The sequence below is a fragment of the Nomascus leucogenys genome, chromosome 4, assembly GCF_006542625.1.
Source record: "Nomascus leucogenys isolate Asia chromosome 4, Asia_NLE_v1, whole genome shotgun sequence".
Classification (NCBI taxonomy): Eukaryota; Metazoa; Chordata; class Mammalia; order Primates; family Hylobatidae; genus Nomascus; species Nomascus leucogenys.
Window position 1 is genome coordinate 104,661,653 of NC_044384.1, and position 15,856 is coordinate 104,677,508.

The 15,856-nt window shown below is 60.2% G+C and overlaps 1 protein-coding gene across 10 annotated transcripts in view; it reads right to left on the reverse strand.

Annotated features, from left to right (window-relative positions):
* Nucleotides 1-3,186: 3,186 nt before the first annotated feature.
* NBEAL2 (neurobeachin like 2) overlaps nucleotides 3,187-15,856 on the reverse strand; it is a 30,076-nt gene continuing 17,406 nt past the window's right edge. For 7 of the 10 annotated variants that reach the window (XM_030811943.1, XM_030811939.1, XM_030811937.1 and 4 more), the window contains 36 exons: nucleotides 15,511-15,685; nucleotides 15,262-15,395; nucleotides 14,723-14,882; nucleotides 14,384-14,486; nucleotides 14,070-14,232; nucleotides 13,832-13,990; nucleotides 13,475-13,634; nucleotides 13,234-13,319; nucleotides 12,545-13,060; nucleotides 11,771-11,949; nucleotides 11,512-11,671; nucleotides 11,123-11,260; nucleotides 10,670-11,029; nucleotides 10,438-10,587; nucleotides 10,154-10,311; nucleotides 9,875-9,999; nucleotides 9,647-9,782; nucleotides 8,980-9,140; nucleotides 8,563-8,879; nucleotides 8,366-8,461; nucleotides 7,861-7,985; nucleotides 7,636-7,776; nucleotides 7,339-7,469; nucleotides 7,111-7,220; nucleotides 6,895-7,012; nucleotides 6,696-6,793; nucleotides 6,509-6,625; nucleotides 5,796-5,885; nucleotides 5,600-5,709; nucleotides 5,253-5,425; nucleotides 5,040-5,134; nucleotides 4,705-4,821; nucleotides 4,450-4,608; nucleotides 4,223-4,371; nucleotides 3,766-3,901; nucleotides 3,188-3,670 (listed from right to left, as the gene is read on the reverse strand). In XM_030811943.1, the coding sequence (XP_030667803.1) occupies nucleotides 3,569-3,670; nucleotides 3,766-3,901; nucleotides 4,223-4,371; nucleotides 4,450-4,608; nucleotides 4,705-4,821; nucleotides 5,040-5,134; nucleotides 5,253-5,425; nucleotides 5,600-5,709; nucleotides 5,796-5,885; nucleotides 6,509-6,625; nucleotides 6,696-6,793; nucleotides 6,895-7,012; nucleotides 7,111-7,220; nucleotides 7,339-7,469; nucleotides 7,636-7,776; nucleotides 7,861-7,985; nucleotides 8,366-8,461; nucleotides 8,563-8,879; nucleotides 8,980-9,140; nucleotides 9,647-9,782; nucleotides 9,875-9,999; nucleotides 10,154-10,311; nucleotides 10,438-10,587; nucleotides 10,670-11,029; nucleotides 11,123-11,260; nucleotides 11,512-11,671; nucleotides 11,771-11,949; nucleotides 12,545-13,060; nucleotides 13,234-13,319; nucleotides 13,475-13,634; nucleotides 13,832-13,990; nucleotides 14,070-14,232; nucleotides 14,384-14,486; nucleotides 14,723-14,882; nucleotides 15,262-15,395; nucleotides 15,511-15,685 (5,607 nt within the window). In that variant the 3' untranslated portion in view covers nucleotides 3,188-3,568. Of the gene's footprint in view, nucleotides 3,671-3,765; nucleotides 3,902-4,222; nucleotides 4,372-4,449; nucleotides 4,609-4,704; nucleotides 4,822-5,039; nucleotides 5,135-5,252; nucleotides 5,426-5,599; nucleotides 5,710-5,795; nucleotides 5,886-6,508; nucleotides 6,626-6,695; nucleotides 6,794-6,894; nucleotides 7,013-7,110; nucleotides 7,221-7,338; nucleotides 7,470-7,635; nucleotides 7,777-7,860; nucleotides 7,986-8,365; nucleotides 8,462-8,562; nucleotides 8,880-8,979; nucleotides 9,141-9,646; nucleotides 9,783-9,874; nucleotides 10,000-10,153; nucleotides 10,312-10,437; nucleotides 10,588-10,669; nucleotides 11,030-11,122; nucleotides 11,261-11,511; nucleotides 11,672-11,770; nucleotides 11,950-12,544; nucleotides 13,061-13,233; nucleotides 13,320-13,474; nucleotides 13,635-13,831; nucleotides 13,991-14,069; nucleotides 14,233-14,383; nucleotides 14,487-14,722; nucleotides 14,883-15,261; nucleotides 15,396-15,510; nucleotides 15,686-15,856 lie in introns of those variants that run through there. The other 3 variants (XM_030811940.1, XM_030811942.1, XM_030811947.1) reach the window with 3 other exon arrangements.

The window sequence follows — 15,856 nt, forward strand, 5'->3', positions numbered from 1 at the left end:
TGCTCCACTTTCTCCTGGTGCTGCCGAGGGAGATCAAGGTAAAGTCGGCACCCAAGCTCAGGATGTGGTCCTGGGGCAGGAGACATGAGGATCACACAAGGGCTGGGTGGTGAGGCAGTTCTGGGAAAGGGGCTCACCCTGGCTGGAGGCACAGGGCTCCAGACTGCTAGGAGAGTCCAGGAAGACACTGCTATCCCCATGCATCTGGTCCTTGTTGAGACCTCCCAGCTCTGCAGTTCGAGCTTTGGCCAGCTGCTGTCTTTGTTTATGTGAGTGCCAGCTGTGGGGAGAAAGGGAGACCTACCAACCTGCCCCCACCTTCAAGACAGGGAATTGGTTGGGAGTCCAGACAGGGAAGGGGGTGCCACAGGGCAGTGCCCAGACCACCTACCACTTGAAGGCCACGTAGGCAAGCAGACCGAGGACCACAGTGGCCAGAAGGGTACAGTAGACTGGGATGATGCTGCCTGAGACCCCTGGAGGCTCCAGGAGGAAAGGGGAGGAGGTACTGGGGGCCAGGGCTTCCCCTGCCCCTACCCATACTCCTTCCCTGTCCCTCTCCTGCCTCCTCAGGATCTTACCTGTGGAAGAAAAGACAGATCAGGTCAGGAGCAAGGAACAAAGGCTAGGGTCCCTGGGTAGCCTCACCTAAACTTTGTTGCCAAAAAGGTTTGAAGCCAGTAGTCCCTACTATGTAGAGTCAAAAGCTTATACCACAGCATCAAGAGCTGTCTGGCCTATTTTTCCATTTTCATCTACTTCTTCCCCTTTGCTTACCACTCTGGACACCTTGTCCTTGCTAGATGCACCCTGTTCTCCTAACCTTCCAGACTTCTGCTCCTGCCAATCTCCCTTCTCCATCTGACATATTGGCAAGAATGTTCTACTCTGGGAAGACTTCCTTGATCTCTTCCTTTTTGGGGTCCATTTGCACCTCCTGTCTACCACGGCACTAAATCCAATTTTTTTTTATCCAATTATCCAGGGCACAGGAAGAAAGACCATGGAACTGTCTACCATGGCACTTGTGTCCTGTCTCCGCCACCAAGTCTGGACTGTGAGGGCACATTGATTCATGTGGTCCCCACAAGCATCTCTGTGCAAAGGAGGCCTTGTAAATTTTTGCAAAATAAAGCTGAACTGGAAAGGAAGTGTTGTTGCTTTCTTCTGCCTGGAAGCGACTTGTCCTCCCAATCTAGTGCAGTCAGGGCACACAGGGCAGAGACTCCAGAACGTGTGGCTGGACTTGGGTGTGACCTACCCACTTGGGGGTACCTCCCAACCTGCCTGGTGCCCATGATCTGGATTAAGGGATGCTTACCCACATAGGCCAGGCCTTTGCTGTGGCTAGAGTTGTGAAGCATGGCTCTGTTAGTGGGTAATACTCCCTGGGGTTGTTTCTTGGAGAAGAGGTTAGAGAGTTTTAGGCAGCGCCCAGGCAAGGGAGCTAGGAGCTGCTTCTCTCAGTCCAAAAAGGGCTGTGTGCAGGAGAAATATGGGGGAAATCTCCAGGCCTGACGTTGGCAGTCCCTTGGGGTAGTCTGTCCCCCTTTTCTCACTTCAACCTGATTCACTCCAGGGCTGGACCAGTTTCCTCCTGTGTCAGATGGGGTGGAGGTGACAGAGCTGGTTCCAGCTGGCCAAAATTAGAAGGGTCAGATACAGCTCAGGATGGAAGGCAGGTTGGAAACCACCCTGTCTCAAAGATGTTGCCAAACACCTGGTCTGAGTCCAGGGATGGTAGGGAGGATAGGGGAGACATGCCTTGTAGCTCCATCTTAGCCAGAACCAGGCTGGAGAGACGTACTGGCCAGTGGGAGGCTCACCGCCAGGCTTTTCAACTAGAGTTCAGGAACCCAACATCCTAAAGCCCCAAGGCAGGAGGACTTTCTGCAGTGACCATGCTTGCACTCCTTCCTCAAGGGTCAGTGTCCAGCCCTCTCCTGATCAGGAACTGGGTGGAATGCTACCCTGGTGGGTTCAGCGAGAGAATAGGGGATATGGGCCCAGAGACCCCCTAGTTGATCTTGCTTCATCTAGAAATTCAGAGAGGGCCTGAGACTCAAAGGATAGGACCACTCAGTCCTAACTGGATCCTATAGGGCTGAATCTGCTGGGACCCGCTCCCTGAGGTTTCGGGAAGAGAAGCTCCTCGTCTGGACTAAGGAGAGCTTGCCTGGAGAAGGAATGGAGGAGACACCAGGGAAGGCCCTCCAACTCCCCAATATCCACCGCCACATATTAGGTACCGGTCTATCCCACAACATATGCCCATGTGTATGGCTAAGTCAGCAACCCAATGCTGTGGCCAAGTGGGTGCGACCTGGTGGCCCTTGCCACATGTGGGGTGTGTACCTTTGTGTCACATTAAGGGGCCCTGCAGGATCCTGGCTAGTGGATGGGCCTGTGACCAGGACGCAGCAGCAGACAGGCCTGGCTTCCGCCCAGCCCACTCTGAGCAGCGGGACTGGAACCCCTCCCGCCTCCCACCGGTCTCCAGGCCCACGAATACGCACACACAATGCAACCACCCCGCACGCCCACACTACCCTGACTTCTTACGCACACGCCGACACCAGCACATACAACCACCGCAGGATCGCGAGTCTGGAGAGAGGCAGCCCCCGGCTCCCTCCACTCAGCAAGGGCTCTGCCCCCAACTCTTCCTGACCGGTGGCCGCCAGGATGGATCCACTCAGCAGGGCAGGACCGAGCCCTCCAGGAAGACAACGTGGAGTCTCTGGGGTGGTTCCGGCCCCCCACCCCCAACCCCGAGACCACAGCGGCGCCACAGGACGGCCCAAGAAGTAGGCAAGACAATGAGGGGGCAGGGCCGAGCTGGAGGGGCGCGGCCTCGGGTGTTGTCGCCCCTGCCCGGCGAAGGAATGCAAACGTGCTTGCGGGGCGCCTGGCCGGGTTGCGGTTGTGGACGAATGGCGTGCGAAGGCGACCCGATGAAGAGATCGTGGGGAAACCACGAGCCGGGGCGAGATGTGGGGCAGGGGCTACACGGTCGGGGAAACTGAGGCCCCAGTTCAGCGACGGCCACGCGGAGGGGGGCGAGTGGGCCCAGAGGGGGTCACGGGCCAGGGGAACTCGAGCCAGGCCAGACTGAGACGGCGACTCTGGGACGGTGGCCACCGCAGGCCGAGACGCCGCGCGCTCACGCACACTCGGAGACGGAGCAGCTACAAAACTAGGCCTGGTTTATTGCCGAGAAGGGAGAACCGGGGCCGCCGTTAGGAATTAAGGCCACAGGCGGCCCTCGTGCTTTGACGAAAGAGACTTGGAAGCCGGGGAACCCCGCCCCAGACTGTGCAAAAAGTGCTGCTGCGGCCGCAGACGCCGGTGCTGGCTCTCAGGGCGGCCCCTCAGCCGGCGAGGGGCGGGACTTCCGCCCGCCAATCCCTGAGGGGATAACATCGCCCGCCAATCCCTGAGCTGGGCAGGGTGGGCCCCGCTCACCCCCCTGGGCGGCCCACCCCGGGGTGTTCCCGCCGACTTCTGGGCGGGGCCTCCCGGGCCAGGCCCGTCGGGGGCGGGGCCCGAGCAGCCAGACCGGCCAGGTTCAGCGCGCCTCAGCAGGGTTGTATTCCGTCTCTCCCGAGGACACCTGGGAGATGCGCCGCGAGGACCGCCACAGCTTCCGCGCGAACTGGCTGCTGCGCACCTGGTGGGCGTTAAGGGTTGAGTAGGGTCAGCTGGGACCGCCGCGCCGCGCCCCGCCCCGTTCGAGGGGCCTCCCCACCCCTGCCCCATCCTCACCTCAGAGGGCTGCCCCGCGACCACCACGATGAGCTTGCCGTCCTCCAGGCCCACCAGCACGTGGCTGCGCTCCTTGGTCACGGCCACGCTACGGATGGCCACCTTCATGGGCAAGGGAGGCGCGGCCGGGAGCAGTCTGGAAGGGAGAGGGGATATACACCAACTTGCGACTGCAAGGGGGCTTTGCGACCAGCAGATATCCCTTATCCCATATACCCTCTCGGTCCTCATTTTAAGGATGGTTAAATTGAAATTCTTATACACAAAGAAATCTCCCACAACTGTGGCTAAGCGGAGGCCCAGGGCAAGACCTCCCCATGGGAAGATGAGGGGACAGGTAACAAACCTTGAAATATGTGCCTACAAACATGTATGGTGTGTGGGTTCCTACAGCCTTTATCCTACACCAATGATCACCACCTTCAGGGGCCATGAACCCATAAATGGGGAGGCTTACGTGTTTAGTTGGAGGATGTGCAGGGCGCACTGGGCGGTACCCAGCAACACAAAGTCCTCTGTCACCGTCAGGGCTGTAGGCTGCTCTGCCAGGGGCAGTGAAGCCCGCAACTTCCCATTGACTGAATACAGGTGCAAGGAGTAGGTGACCTGGAGGAAACAGGGAGTGTCAGCAAGGACAGGATCCCAACTGCCCCTCCATCTTTGCTGGGCACCCCTTCCCCATACCTGGGCCCCAGGACGTTCCGACGCTGAGCTCTGTACCACAATCTGGCCTTCGGACCCCAATGCCAGATGGAAAATAGGTCCAGGCAATGTGGCACCCGGAGGCCGTAGTGCCGCCACAAACTGGCCACGGCGTACAGTGTGTATGATCACAGTTCCATCCTGCAGGAAGGCAACTTAGGGTCCTGGGCAGAAGTCTGGGCTCCAGGGGGATTGCCCAGCAAACTCACCCTCCCCAGGGCACATGCATACACACACCTCAGATCCAGACACAGCCATGTCAAGTTCAGTGCTGATGGCCACACAGCTCACTGCAGCCCCATGCCCATACAGGACCTGCACAGGCTTTGGTGCCAGGCCTACTGACAGACCACCCTGTGGAGGACCGGGGTTGGCTTAGGACTGTCCCCTGAGGCTCAAGAAATGAAGGTCTTGTCCAAGGGTAGAGAGCTGGAGGGTCATGGAGCCCCAGACTTGCTCATGGTAGCAAAGGGAAGGGAAAGACAGGAGGGCAGGACTGGAGGGCCACTGAGGGACAGATGGGCTGTAGGTCTGGGCTACGGGGACCCCACAGAGCTGCCCACCAGGCACACCTGATGCAGGAGCCGCCACACCATGCACGTGGTGTCCCGGGAGCCTGAGATGAGGTAGATGCCACAGGTGTCCAGTGCAAGGCAGGTTACTACATCTGCATGGGAAGGGGAGGGTACAGGCAGAACGGAGAAGTCACATCTGCCCTGGCCAGCTGCAGAACCCGGCCCCATACCTGCATGCCTCATTCTCCCCAGCTCCAAGGCTGTTCATACCAAGGTGGCGGCTGAGCTGGCTCAACAGCTTGCCACGGGGTAGTGCAGTCACTCGTAGGCTGCCATCCCAGTGGCCACCGCTGAATAGCAGCTTTCCATCAGGGGCCACTGCCAGTGCTTGTCCACTCACACCACTGCCTGGCACCCACGGGCCACTCAGCAGTCGCTGTGTCCTGACCCAGTGAGGGGGATAGCAAGTGAGGCCAGGCTACATGGAAGAGACCCAGGCCCTCAGGGAGCCTGGCCAGACCTTTCCCCTGCAGCTGGCCTACATTCTGATTAGGGAGGGGAATAATTCCGGGTGCAGGGCATTTGTAGCCCACCCCACCCACAGCCCTCTGTCCTACTTGTGGCTGCCCACGGTGGGGTCTTTGCTGAAGCTGAAGTAGTTGCTTATGTTGCGGTCATAGGGCAACCAGCTGTGGGTGCCCAGCAGCCCACTGGCACTCACGGTCACCTGCAGGCAGGAGGGGGCAGAGGTGGGTTTCTGGCAGAGGCAGAGGGGGAGTGGAGCTGAGCTGGAGCTCTGCACAATGCACTTACCAACAGGTCTGGGGAACCCTGGGTGATGAAGGAGTGGGGCTGCCGGTGGGGGACCAGGGCTAGCACCAGGGGTACACCATCACTGACAACCTGCAGGGGCAAGGGCAGGCCTAGCTATGCCTGAGTACTATCAGATTACACTATCTGCTCCCTGAAGCATCATCCCTTCCTTTACCCTCAGTCCCCAGGGGTCACAGACTAGGTGTCACAGATGCAGAGGTTCCTGCCAAGAAACAGGCAGAGACTTTAGGAGGGCATCTCAGAAAGTGAGTGAGAAGCTGGGACAGACATGGAAGATGCTTCCAGAGTATCACACTTAGTTTCAACCTTGGTCCTCTCACCCCGTTATTCCTTGTCTCCCTAGCCCAAAGGCAGGAAGAGAGGGAAACCTAAAAAAAAGTCAGGCCTGGGGGCAACATTCAGGAATGTTCCTGTCTAGGAAGACGATGGAAGGGGTCCAAGGACAGATCTCCTCCCTCCTGATCTTCCTAAGGCTTTCAGAGCTTGTTAGGTGAGTCAACCCTTTATCCTGGCCCTGATGAAGAAGGCACCCCTCCTGCCCCCATACTCTTCCCATGTTTAGCTCATTTTCCAAGGTGCCTTGAAATCAGTGACTTTGATTAGGATTCCCATCTGCCCCAAATGGTTGGTAAGGACAGTGGGGTTAAACCCATTTCATAGAATATAAAGTTTAAGTCTTGTCTTCCTTTCACCTCTGCGAAGAATGCCTTGAGTTGGTCCAGGTGCTGGAAGATGCTAGGTGAGTTAGTGTCCAGGCGTGCAAGGCGATGGGCTGCTTCCTCAACTGAGAGCCGAGTTGGATGTGGCTCCTGTAGGTAAGTGGCTGGTCAGCACCATGGCATGGGAATCTCTGGCCACTATCCTCTAAGCTGGCCTTACCTTCAGCAGCTGACAGGGAGTCTGCCCGAAGTTGCTGATAATGCCCTCCAGAGCCTTCCGTTCCCGCTCATCTGTCACATGGTCAAGGTCTACGGCCCCTGGGAAGGCAGGCAGAGCAGTCAGGGCTCCCTGTGTGCCCTCTGCATCCACCCGACCTGATCTTGTCCTGGCCCTGACTGGAGTCCAGCGTACTGCCCACCCTCATAGGTGCAGTAATAGAAAACATTGAGGGCTTCCTCGGCGGCTGGCCCCCGCTGCTTGTAGCCAAAGATGAGGTCGATCCACTCGTGCAGGTGTGCAGACACATACTCGGACTCCTGGGAGTAGGGAGGCAGCAATCAGTGCAGGGACAGCTGACCCCCCATGACCTTCAGAACCCCAGCTGCCTGCCATTTGCCTGTGGTTGCTTCCTCACCAGAGCCTGGCGGTGCTGCTGGATGAAGTCCTCAGGAGAGCTGGCCCACGGGGGCAGCACCACATCAGCCACCTTCTCGTTGGTCAGCTGGAGACAGCCCAGGTCAAAACCTGGCACAGAGGACTGGGTCAGCTGTCTCCCTGTCCATCCCGACTGCCCCCTGGCCACTCCACCATCTGTTCTCCATCCCCACACTTGCCCACTCCAGTGCAAGCACCTCACACCTACCGTTCTGGTTCTCCAGGAAGTCAGGAAAGTAGAAGAATTCTGGGATGAGCTCCTTCACATCGGCAGGGCTCTCCAGGCGTGCCTGCCAGGCTGCCGCCACCGAGTGGAACTGCCGGTCGGAGCAGTCAAAGCTGGGGGAGGGGCACGGGGCCAAGGTGAGGTGGGGAGAATGGAGACAGGGAGGGAGATGCTCTGGCTGGAGGGAAGAAGGGAGTCAGGGGTGGGCCCAGGATATGGGGAGGACCAGCCTCTTCCCCTTGTCTGCCCCTAGTCTGCCCACCAGCCCCTGGGCCGCACCGGCCACTCTGCAGCTGGACGTGCAGGGAGGTGAAGGGCTCCACGCGGATGAGGTAGTGCATCACGCCTGCTGCATTGGAGTAGTGGGTGCCATAGTGGAACTTGTCAATGGTCCCCGCTGGGTCCTCAAAGCTTTCATACCTGGGGCCACAGTTGGACGTGTCAGCAGAAGCCCTCCCTTCGCCTTTCCCTACCCCCTGAGCCCAGCCCTGCCCGCATGCTCACTTCTCCCTCACGAGCTGGGCATGCTTGGGGTTCACCACACCGATGGGCTTAGACAGGTCCCGGAAGACGGCTGGGTTGCTGAGGTCCAGGGTTGGGGACACGTAGTCCTGCAGGACCCAGGGGAACTGGCCGCCCACCCGAGCAGGGGCTGCATGAGGGCCCTGATGGCCTACCAGCCCACCCTGCCCTGCCCTCACCCTCAAGAAGGCGGGCACAGAGCCTGCCCACAGGTTCGGGGAGCACCACTTAGATGGGTCACAGGGGAGCAGGACAGACTGTCCTGGAACAGGATTCCTTTTGAGGAATACAGACTTGGCAGGGGGGGAAGGGAGTGAGGCTGGGGACCTCTGGGGGTTGGCAGGGAACAGAGGCCAGGTCTTCATTGGCACACCTACCCTTGACCAAGCTCAGGGCTTGGCCCACTGGCAGGTACCTACACTTGGGGGAACCAAGGGCTGACAGGTCAGAGGGGCAGGGGTGGAGGAGTGCAGAGTGGGGCCCTCACCACGGGGTACTGAGACAGGTCATTGTAGGTCCGCCCCGCAATGGTGTTGAGTTGCATCAAGTACTCGAAGTTGGATATCTCACGCTGTACCCATTTCTGGGGACAGGGGCAGACAAGATGTGAGCCAGGTGGGCTGTCCAGCACTGCCCCCTGATTCAGGGTCCCGACTTCACATCCCTCACACTCAGGGCTCTCACCTGGGTAAGGCCTGAGGCACGCAGCATCTCCTGGGGGGAGCGGCTGCTTAGGTAGCCTTGAGACGGGGGCCGTAGGCGCAGGAGCCACGAGTACACCTGGTTCCGTACCTGGGTGTGGGGTGGGATGGGGCCAGGCTGGGGCCTGGGAGTCTGGCTAGGAGATGAGGCTGGGGTCGTGCCCACCTTGCATGGGAAATTGAGGAAGTAGTTGGCCTGATCGATAAAGAAGAGCTCAAGTGCTGAACGGCGCAGGTTGAAACGCCGCAGGTGGACCTCACGCAGCTGGGCCAGTGGGCGCCGGAAATCATAGCCGATGCCTATGGGGAGGAACAGCAGGTACAGGAGTCACTCACCCCAGCCCCACCCAGACCTCAGCCATTCCCTGCCATTCTCCTAACCCACACCACCAGGACGCACCCTCCTCAGTTTCCACGCGCTCAGTGCTGCCGTCGTAGAAGTACACATTCTGTGTGGTGACCTCCAGCAGCCCTGGGACCACGGCCACTACCGTCACCAGCTGGCACTCAGCCGATAGCACCAGCTTCTCACGCTGTTCATCCAGTTCTGCTGCCTCCATCCTAAAGACCAGCAACCCACCTCAGGCTCTAGGCTCTGGGACCCCCTTCTTCACAAGCCCAAAGGGCATCCAAGTGCCATTGAGTCATGGGGTATATACTCTCATGGCTCCCAGAAATGGGGAGGGGCTGCCTAGGGTCCAGAACCTACTGGTCCCAGCCCCTGTCCCCCACCTGCCACCCACTAAGCTTCTGAATATTTTGCCAGGATGCCAACCCTTGTCCCCTGCCCCCCTCACTCAGCCCCTGCCCACTCCCTGGGTCCCCTTCCTGCTCTGGTTTGTGTTTCTCAGTGCTGTCCTTGGGTGCCTGGCTGTTAAAAGAGCAACTCTCAGCCCTGTTAAGAGACTCTCCCACCCACCATCGGGCTTTGGACAGTCTCTTCAGGGGGATGTAGTCGGGCAGCAGAAGAGGACACACTCAGGGAGTTGATCCGACAGAGGCATGCACACACTGGAGCAGACTCCTTGCCCACCACCCCAGTCCGATCTCTCCAGGGCCTCACTCACGGAGTCTCCAGCTCAGCCAGCTCGTCCTCGCCGAGCTGGTCCTCCTGCAGCTCCTCGGGTGGGGTGCTCACTTTGGCCTCTTTGGTCACTGCCAGAGGCAGTGAGGCCTCCTCGGTGGGTGTCAGGGGAACCTCACCTGCAAGGGGCCAAGGGTACTCAGCTGAAGCAAGGCAGGACAGGAGACGGGACAATCGAGTTGGGCGGACCCAGCTCAGCACACTCCCTCACCCAGATTGTCGCGGAGAGCACTGGCTTCCAGGTGAGGGTCGAAGTGATGGTTGGGCACCAGCTTCAGACGCATGCGTGAGTATGTCTCGGCGCTGGACAGTTTCCAGCGGAGGGTGGGAGGGTCCCTGCAGAATGTCCCCCAGGTCATGGGTCGGTAGAAGGCTGTAGACACCCCCATCCCTCCCTGGCCTCACCCCAAAGGCAGTCTGGGGCTCCAGGTGGCTCCCTCCCTCCCAAGCCCCACCCCTCCACAGCGACCCTGCCCCAAGCCCGGCCCACCTCAGCGCCCAGGCCCCACATGGGCTGGCGAGCTGGCGCCACAGCGCTCCCCAGTGCAGCAGGGCCGTGGAGTGCTGCGCTGCCTGCTGCTTCAGCGCTGCGGTGTAGCGTAGCCCCTCCAGGCGCGCCCGCCTCTGCGCAGGTTCCAGCACCAGCTCCTGGGGTGGGGGAAACACATCAGTCCCCTGGCTGCTGCCTGTCCTACCCCTATTTCTCCACATTGTCAGCCATCTCCTGGGCGCATGTGTGGAGCGGTTTCCCATCCCTTACCCCGGGTGGCACACCTGGAAGGCCCGACGACTCTGGGCGCGCTCCCGCTGGCGCCGCTGCCCACCGCTCATGAGCATGTCATAGCAGGCATTCCAGAAACCTGACATAAGGTCGTGGCTCTTAGCATACGTGTCCATTTCGAACTGGGACATGGTTGGCTGCACCTGGAGGATTGGGCAGAGGAGAACAGTGCTCGATGTGGGCCCCAGCCCCCACTTCTCTTCCTGGGCCCCCACATCCAGGCACCTGTTTGTCGATGAAGTGGCGCCATTCGGGTGTGGCACAAAAAGCCTGGAAGTCTTCAAAGAAGGTGGGGCTGCCATTGGTGGGTGGCAGGGAGGGCAGTCCCCACTGCAGCCCCAGCGGCTCATAGGCACGGTCTAGCAGCGTGCGCACCAGTGGCACCAGCCAGGAGCAGCGCTCTGCAGCTGCTGCGGCTGCAGGTGGGGGCCCTGCCTCATCAGTGGCTGACTCGGAGGAAGAGGCGTTCAGGGCCCGCCCCAGTGCAGCCTCCAGCTTGGAGAGCACATAGCAGGCCTCCTCGCGGCGGGCTGGCACTGCAGTCTGTAGCAGCATGTGCAATCTTACGTAGGCCTGGGCATGCAGCTGTGGGCACAAGAGAGATAAGTGGCACCCAGCCACTCTTGGAGTTCCCAACACCTCCCATGCCCCCTGCCCCCATGCTCACCCTGTGCTCACCTGTGGGTCTTCCAGCAGGATGTAGCCAAGTACAAGCCGTAGGCCAATCTGTGCCATCTCACGGAGATCGGCTGTGCCGTTGGCCAGGTGGGGCCAGGCTCCCAGGCGATCAAGTAGGCTGCATACACCTTCAAAGAGCTGCCACAGAAAACAGGTTCCCAACAGACATCACCAGGGGAGGCCAGGAGTCCATGGAAAGGGAGCAAAGTAAAGTTTGCGCTGGGGGCCAGGTAGGGTTTGTGCACACAGGCAAGTCCACGCTCACAGGCATTCATGCTGATGCACCCACACCTGCGCACGTGTACCCATCCACCTCCCAGACCAGATCCCTGCAGGCTTGGGTGAACATGAGTGTTCATGTGGCTCATGCCTCTCTTGAGGGGTCGCACCTTCTCACTCCACAGTTCCTGGTTACCATGGCCTTCAGCACACAGGAAGTCCTGCAGCAGACGCAGCAGCCAAAGTGCCTGCTGGGTGAGGCTGGCCACGACCCCCACGGGGGCCTCTTTGATGTCCGTTAGGGCTGACTCCAGCATCATCTCCAGGAGGCTGGCGGGTGAGGGGGGAACTCAAGGGTCTACCTGACTATCTTCTTTCCTTCCCCCGAGGCTTCCTGAAGCCCCTCCCCCTCCAGACTTTCCCTCTCACCTGCGCTTGATGCAGTCTGGTGGGCGCACAAGTGTCGCTGAGGCCCCCAGCTGGGTGAGCACCGAGAAAACCTGGCCACGCTCCCGCCAGGCAACCTCATCGCTGCCTTCCACGCCACGCCACGTCACCGAGAACAGCACGTTGGTGAGCAGATTGCATAACTCTTCCTCAGAGGTTTGCTGTGGGCACAGGTGGGTGGTGTGGGCGTGGGTTGTGGGTGGCTAAGGGAGGGAATCAGGCTGACGCCCACCCATCCCTACTCGGCACCCCTCCTGGGGTAGCCACCCAGGAGGCAGAGCATTTGGCTAACAGTGAGCCTGGCACTAAGGGCCTGGAAGAATGGTGTAGGAGTCTCAGTTACTACCTGAGTTCCAGGCAGAATCCTGGGGTCTTGCCAGACTCCCAAGAGGAGATAAGGCAGTTCACATAGAACGAGCAGAGGCCCATCCCCAAATCTAGAAGCCCAGGGCAGGGCCACTGGAGTTTGCTGCCCTTGGACCCTGTGAGGTCTCTGCCCTACAGCTCTCTTGAGGGCCCTTCTGAAGCCTGGCTGGTGTCACCCACTGTGGCTCGTCATGACAAGCCCTGTTCCAGGAGCCCTCTGGGAACACAACTGCAGATAAGAGCTATGAGGGGACAGCAACAGGCCTGACTGGGGGCTGCAACCCTGGTCAGACAGGGCCACACCTTTGGAGAGGCTACACTGCCAGCCCTGTGTACCAGAAGTATCCTCTCTTGGGTACCATGCGGTGGCAGAGGGTGGGCCCACCTCACCTGTGGGTTGCTGGTGTTTGAGGTATCATCCCCGCTAATGGTGGGCTCCGGGAGGCTGCCGTCCTCCAGCACATTGGAGAGACTGGAGCTGTGGCGGCCAGGAGCAGCAGGAAAGGGCCGCGGCCCATCCAGTGGGGAAGGAGTGCCGGGGTGGCTGGCTGGAGTAAGAGTCCCACTGCTGCCGCCACCACCAGCAATGTTGCCTGATCCTACACTAGACCGTTCCAGGCCCAGGTCAAAGGGCGTGCAGAATGGGGAGAGAGCATGGTAAAAGCCATCAGGGTCAGGGCAGGGGGCCTCTGAGGGCAGGAAGACATCTGAAGGCTCAGCAGGTGACTCAGCGGGTGGCTTGTGTGGGGTTGGCTTGGGGGAGGTAGGTGACTCTGGGGAAGAGAGAGGGGGACTGCCGGCTGTGGCAGCCTCCAGGACATATAGCCGGGTCAGCACATCCTGCCAGCCAGCCTGTCGGGCCAGAAGCCGCACCACATCTGGCTGTCCATAGATGAGGTGGAAGAGCTGCAGGCGAGACCACAGCAAGTGAGGACGCATCCAGCCGCCTGCTCCAGACCCTCATCCAGGGCCTTTGCAGAGGAGGGCTCCAGAGACCCCCTCATGAGACAGGCAAGGTGAAGGCCAGAGGGTAGAAGCCACCCTCCCCCTCCCCCAAAGCTTTTACCTCTCATGCTCACCTGGCGACAGATGTCTAGGCGAACGCTGAGGTCAGCCTGGAGGGACAGCTGTACCACAGCCAGCAGATCTGAGAGGTTCAGGCAATCTGGGGGGATGGGTTGGCGGGACCTGAGGGACTGACCCGACTAGGAAGGGCAGGGCTCAGCCCTGGCCCCTATGCCACTACCTTCCCTCTTCCGTCCTGCCTGCTCTGTTTTTCTGACATGTCACCCCCTCCACTTGGCCCTAACCAGGTTGTACCTGTCCCCAGGAACAGCTTGTAGAGGCCCTGGCAGAGCTGGGGGGAAACAGTCCCCTCAGGCAAGCAGGCAACCAGACCCTGGAGACCACACTCCCGCAGCCGGAGGCGCTGGCGGCTCCGCTCAGGTAGCCGCTCGTTCTGCTGCAGTCTGCGCAGGATCTGTGTGGGGGTCATCGGAGGACTGTCATCATGTGGAAGGAGTTACTGTAGGAGGGGAAGTCACCGTGCAGGTGTGTGGCTCAAGAGGTCCTTGAAGGCAGCTTCGTCCGCTGGCCCAAGGCCTGCTGTACCTCCCTGAACCCCAGGCAGGGGCCCCAGTGAATGGGATGCCAGGGGAGGGGGTGGGCTGGGTGTACCTTGCAGACTCGATCAGGCAGCAGGGGCAGTGACCCTGGCCGCACTAGCAGGGCCAGTAGCACTTCGAGGTTCCCTGGCTCCAACAAAAAGACAGCCAAGGACTCCTGCACCAGGGAACCATGCAGCAGGTCCAGCAGCAGGTCCAGCACACCCACCACCTGGGGATACAGGGTCTCACACTGTGCTGGGCCCCCACCCCCCTCCCCCAAGCCTCCCCCTCCCCAACCTCCAGCCTACCTGACCATCATTGCCTGTGGCCGCCAAAAAGCTCAGCATGGTCTGTGTGACCTGCACGTCATCTGCTGAGAGACTCCGCACCAGGAACTCCCTGGCCAGGCCCAGGAGGGAGGTCTGCACGGTGCGTAGGTCATCAGCAGCCAGGGGGCGCTCCCGCTGCGGGCTGGCAGGTCGGCAGGCACACCCAGCCAGGTCCCAGAGAAAGGCGGGGAGAGAGGGTGGGCAGGTGAGTCAGGGAAGCGCGCCGCCCAGTCCCCAAGGCCGGAGGCCACTGTGTCAGCCCCCCATGGCCCATCTGGCCCCACTGGCCTCACCTGTAGTGGGTGCGCAGAGCATCCAAGATAAACTGGACGCCGTACTTCTTCCGAAGCTTCTGTCTGTGCTCCCGAACTATGCTGGACATGTACTGGATGTGGCCTGAGTGGGAATGAGCAGAGGACTCAGGCCACTAGGCTGAGCTGGGCCCTTCGGATCCTCCAGGCCAGGGCTATGTGCCTGTCAGACTTCCAGGGCAGGGTCATAGTCCCCTCAGCCGCCCCACGGCATTCTGGATTCCTATCAGGTGAGTCCCTCAGATCCCCCAGAGCAGAGTTCTAACTTGTCAGTGCTCAGCTGCCCTATGGCCGGCCCCTTGCTCAGGTCCTCACACCTACCGAGGCGCACGGCGAAGTCACTGAGGGTCCAGAGGTGAAAGTTGAAGAGCAAATGCTGGTAGAGTAGGTACAGGAGGGGCCCGCTGCCCTCAGCTGCCACCTGCTCCATCAGCAGCTGGGCGGACATGAGCACGTTCATGTCCATGGCCCAGCTTGGGACCTGGGGTAAGACAGGAGCTAGAGTGAGGGCTCAGGCTCTGACCATCTGCTGTCTGAGCTTTTCAGCTGCCACCCTTCCCTGCACAGCCATCATGGCCACAAACATGGCCACCGGCCTGCTCAGAACCCTTTGGGGGCTTCCTGCCACCTCTGACATGCAAGCCTCCTGCCTGCTGTGCGGGTCCCTGCCCCAACCTGTGCTGGGCCTTTCCCCAGATTCTCCAGACCCAACACTGCTCGGCCTTTCGGGCCCCACTCAAGTGGCAACTCTCCAGGAGGTTCTTCATGACTGACAGGGCAGCAGGTTCCCCACTCAGTCCCCTCGGTCAGACAGGCTGACCATACCCCTAATCCCCCATGCCTGCCTCACCAGGCCCCACCTTTCGCAGGAGGGCCCCGATGATGGCAGGCCCCTGGCACTGCACCAGGCTCTCTTGGTTCACCACGTGACCCTGAAGGAAGTTCCGCAGCATCAGCAGAAAAGCAGCCACTGCGTTCCTCTCCATCCGTTCCTCTGCCAGCCATCAGGAAGGGGACAGATGTCTCCAGTGGCCAGGAGACCTTGGGCACTCCACCCCCCTACCATGCCAAGATTCCCTCTCCACAACATAGGCACCAGGAACACTTACCTGAAGATTTACCCAATGGAAGAACCAGGCCCTGGGTGTTGTGACCAGAGGTCAGTTCAGGACCCACAAGGTCATGCGTTTCAGCTGGACCTGCCTCAGCCTCTTTGGGCTGTGCAGCTACTCGCTCCAGCAGGGGCAGCAGGGCACCCATACCCCCAACGCAGTTCACCACATCCTGGGGGAAGGAGGATGGCAGTGAGGGGGGCCTTCCAGCCAGTTTCCTGCCCTACTCCACCCCAGCAGACCACCCAGAAGGAAGTTTTGCTCTCTTGAACTGGACTGTCCAAATCCTCCCCAGGCACAGTGCTGCTCCCCAGCTGACTCCGAGTGCACGTGTGCACCATGT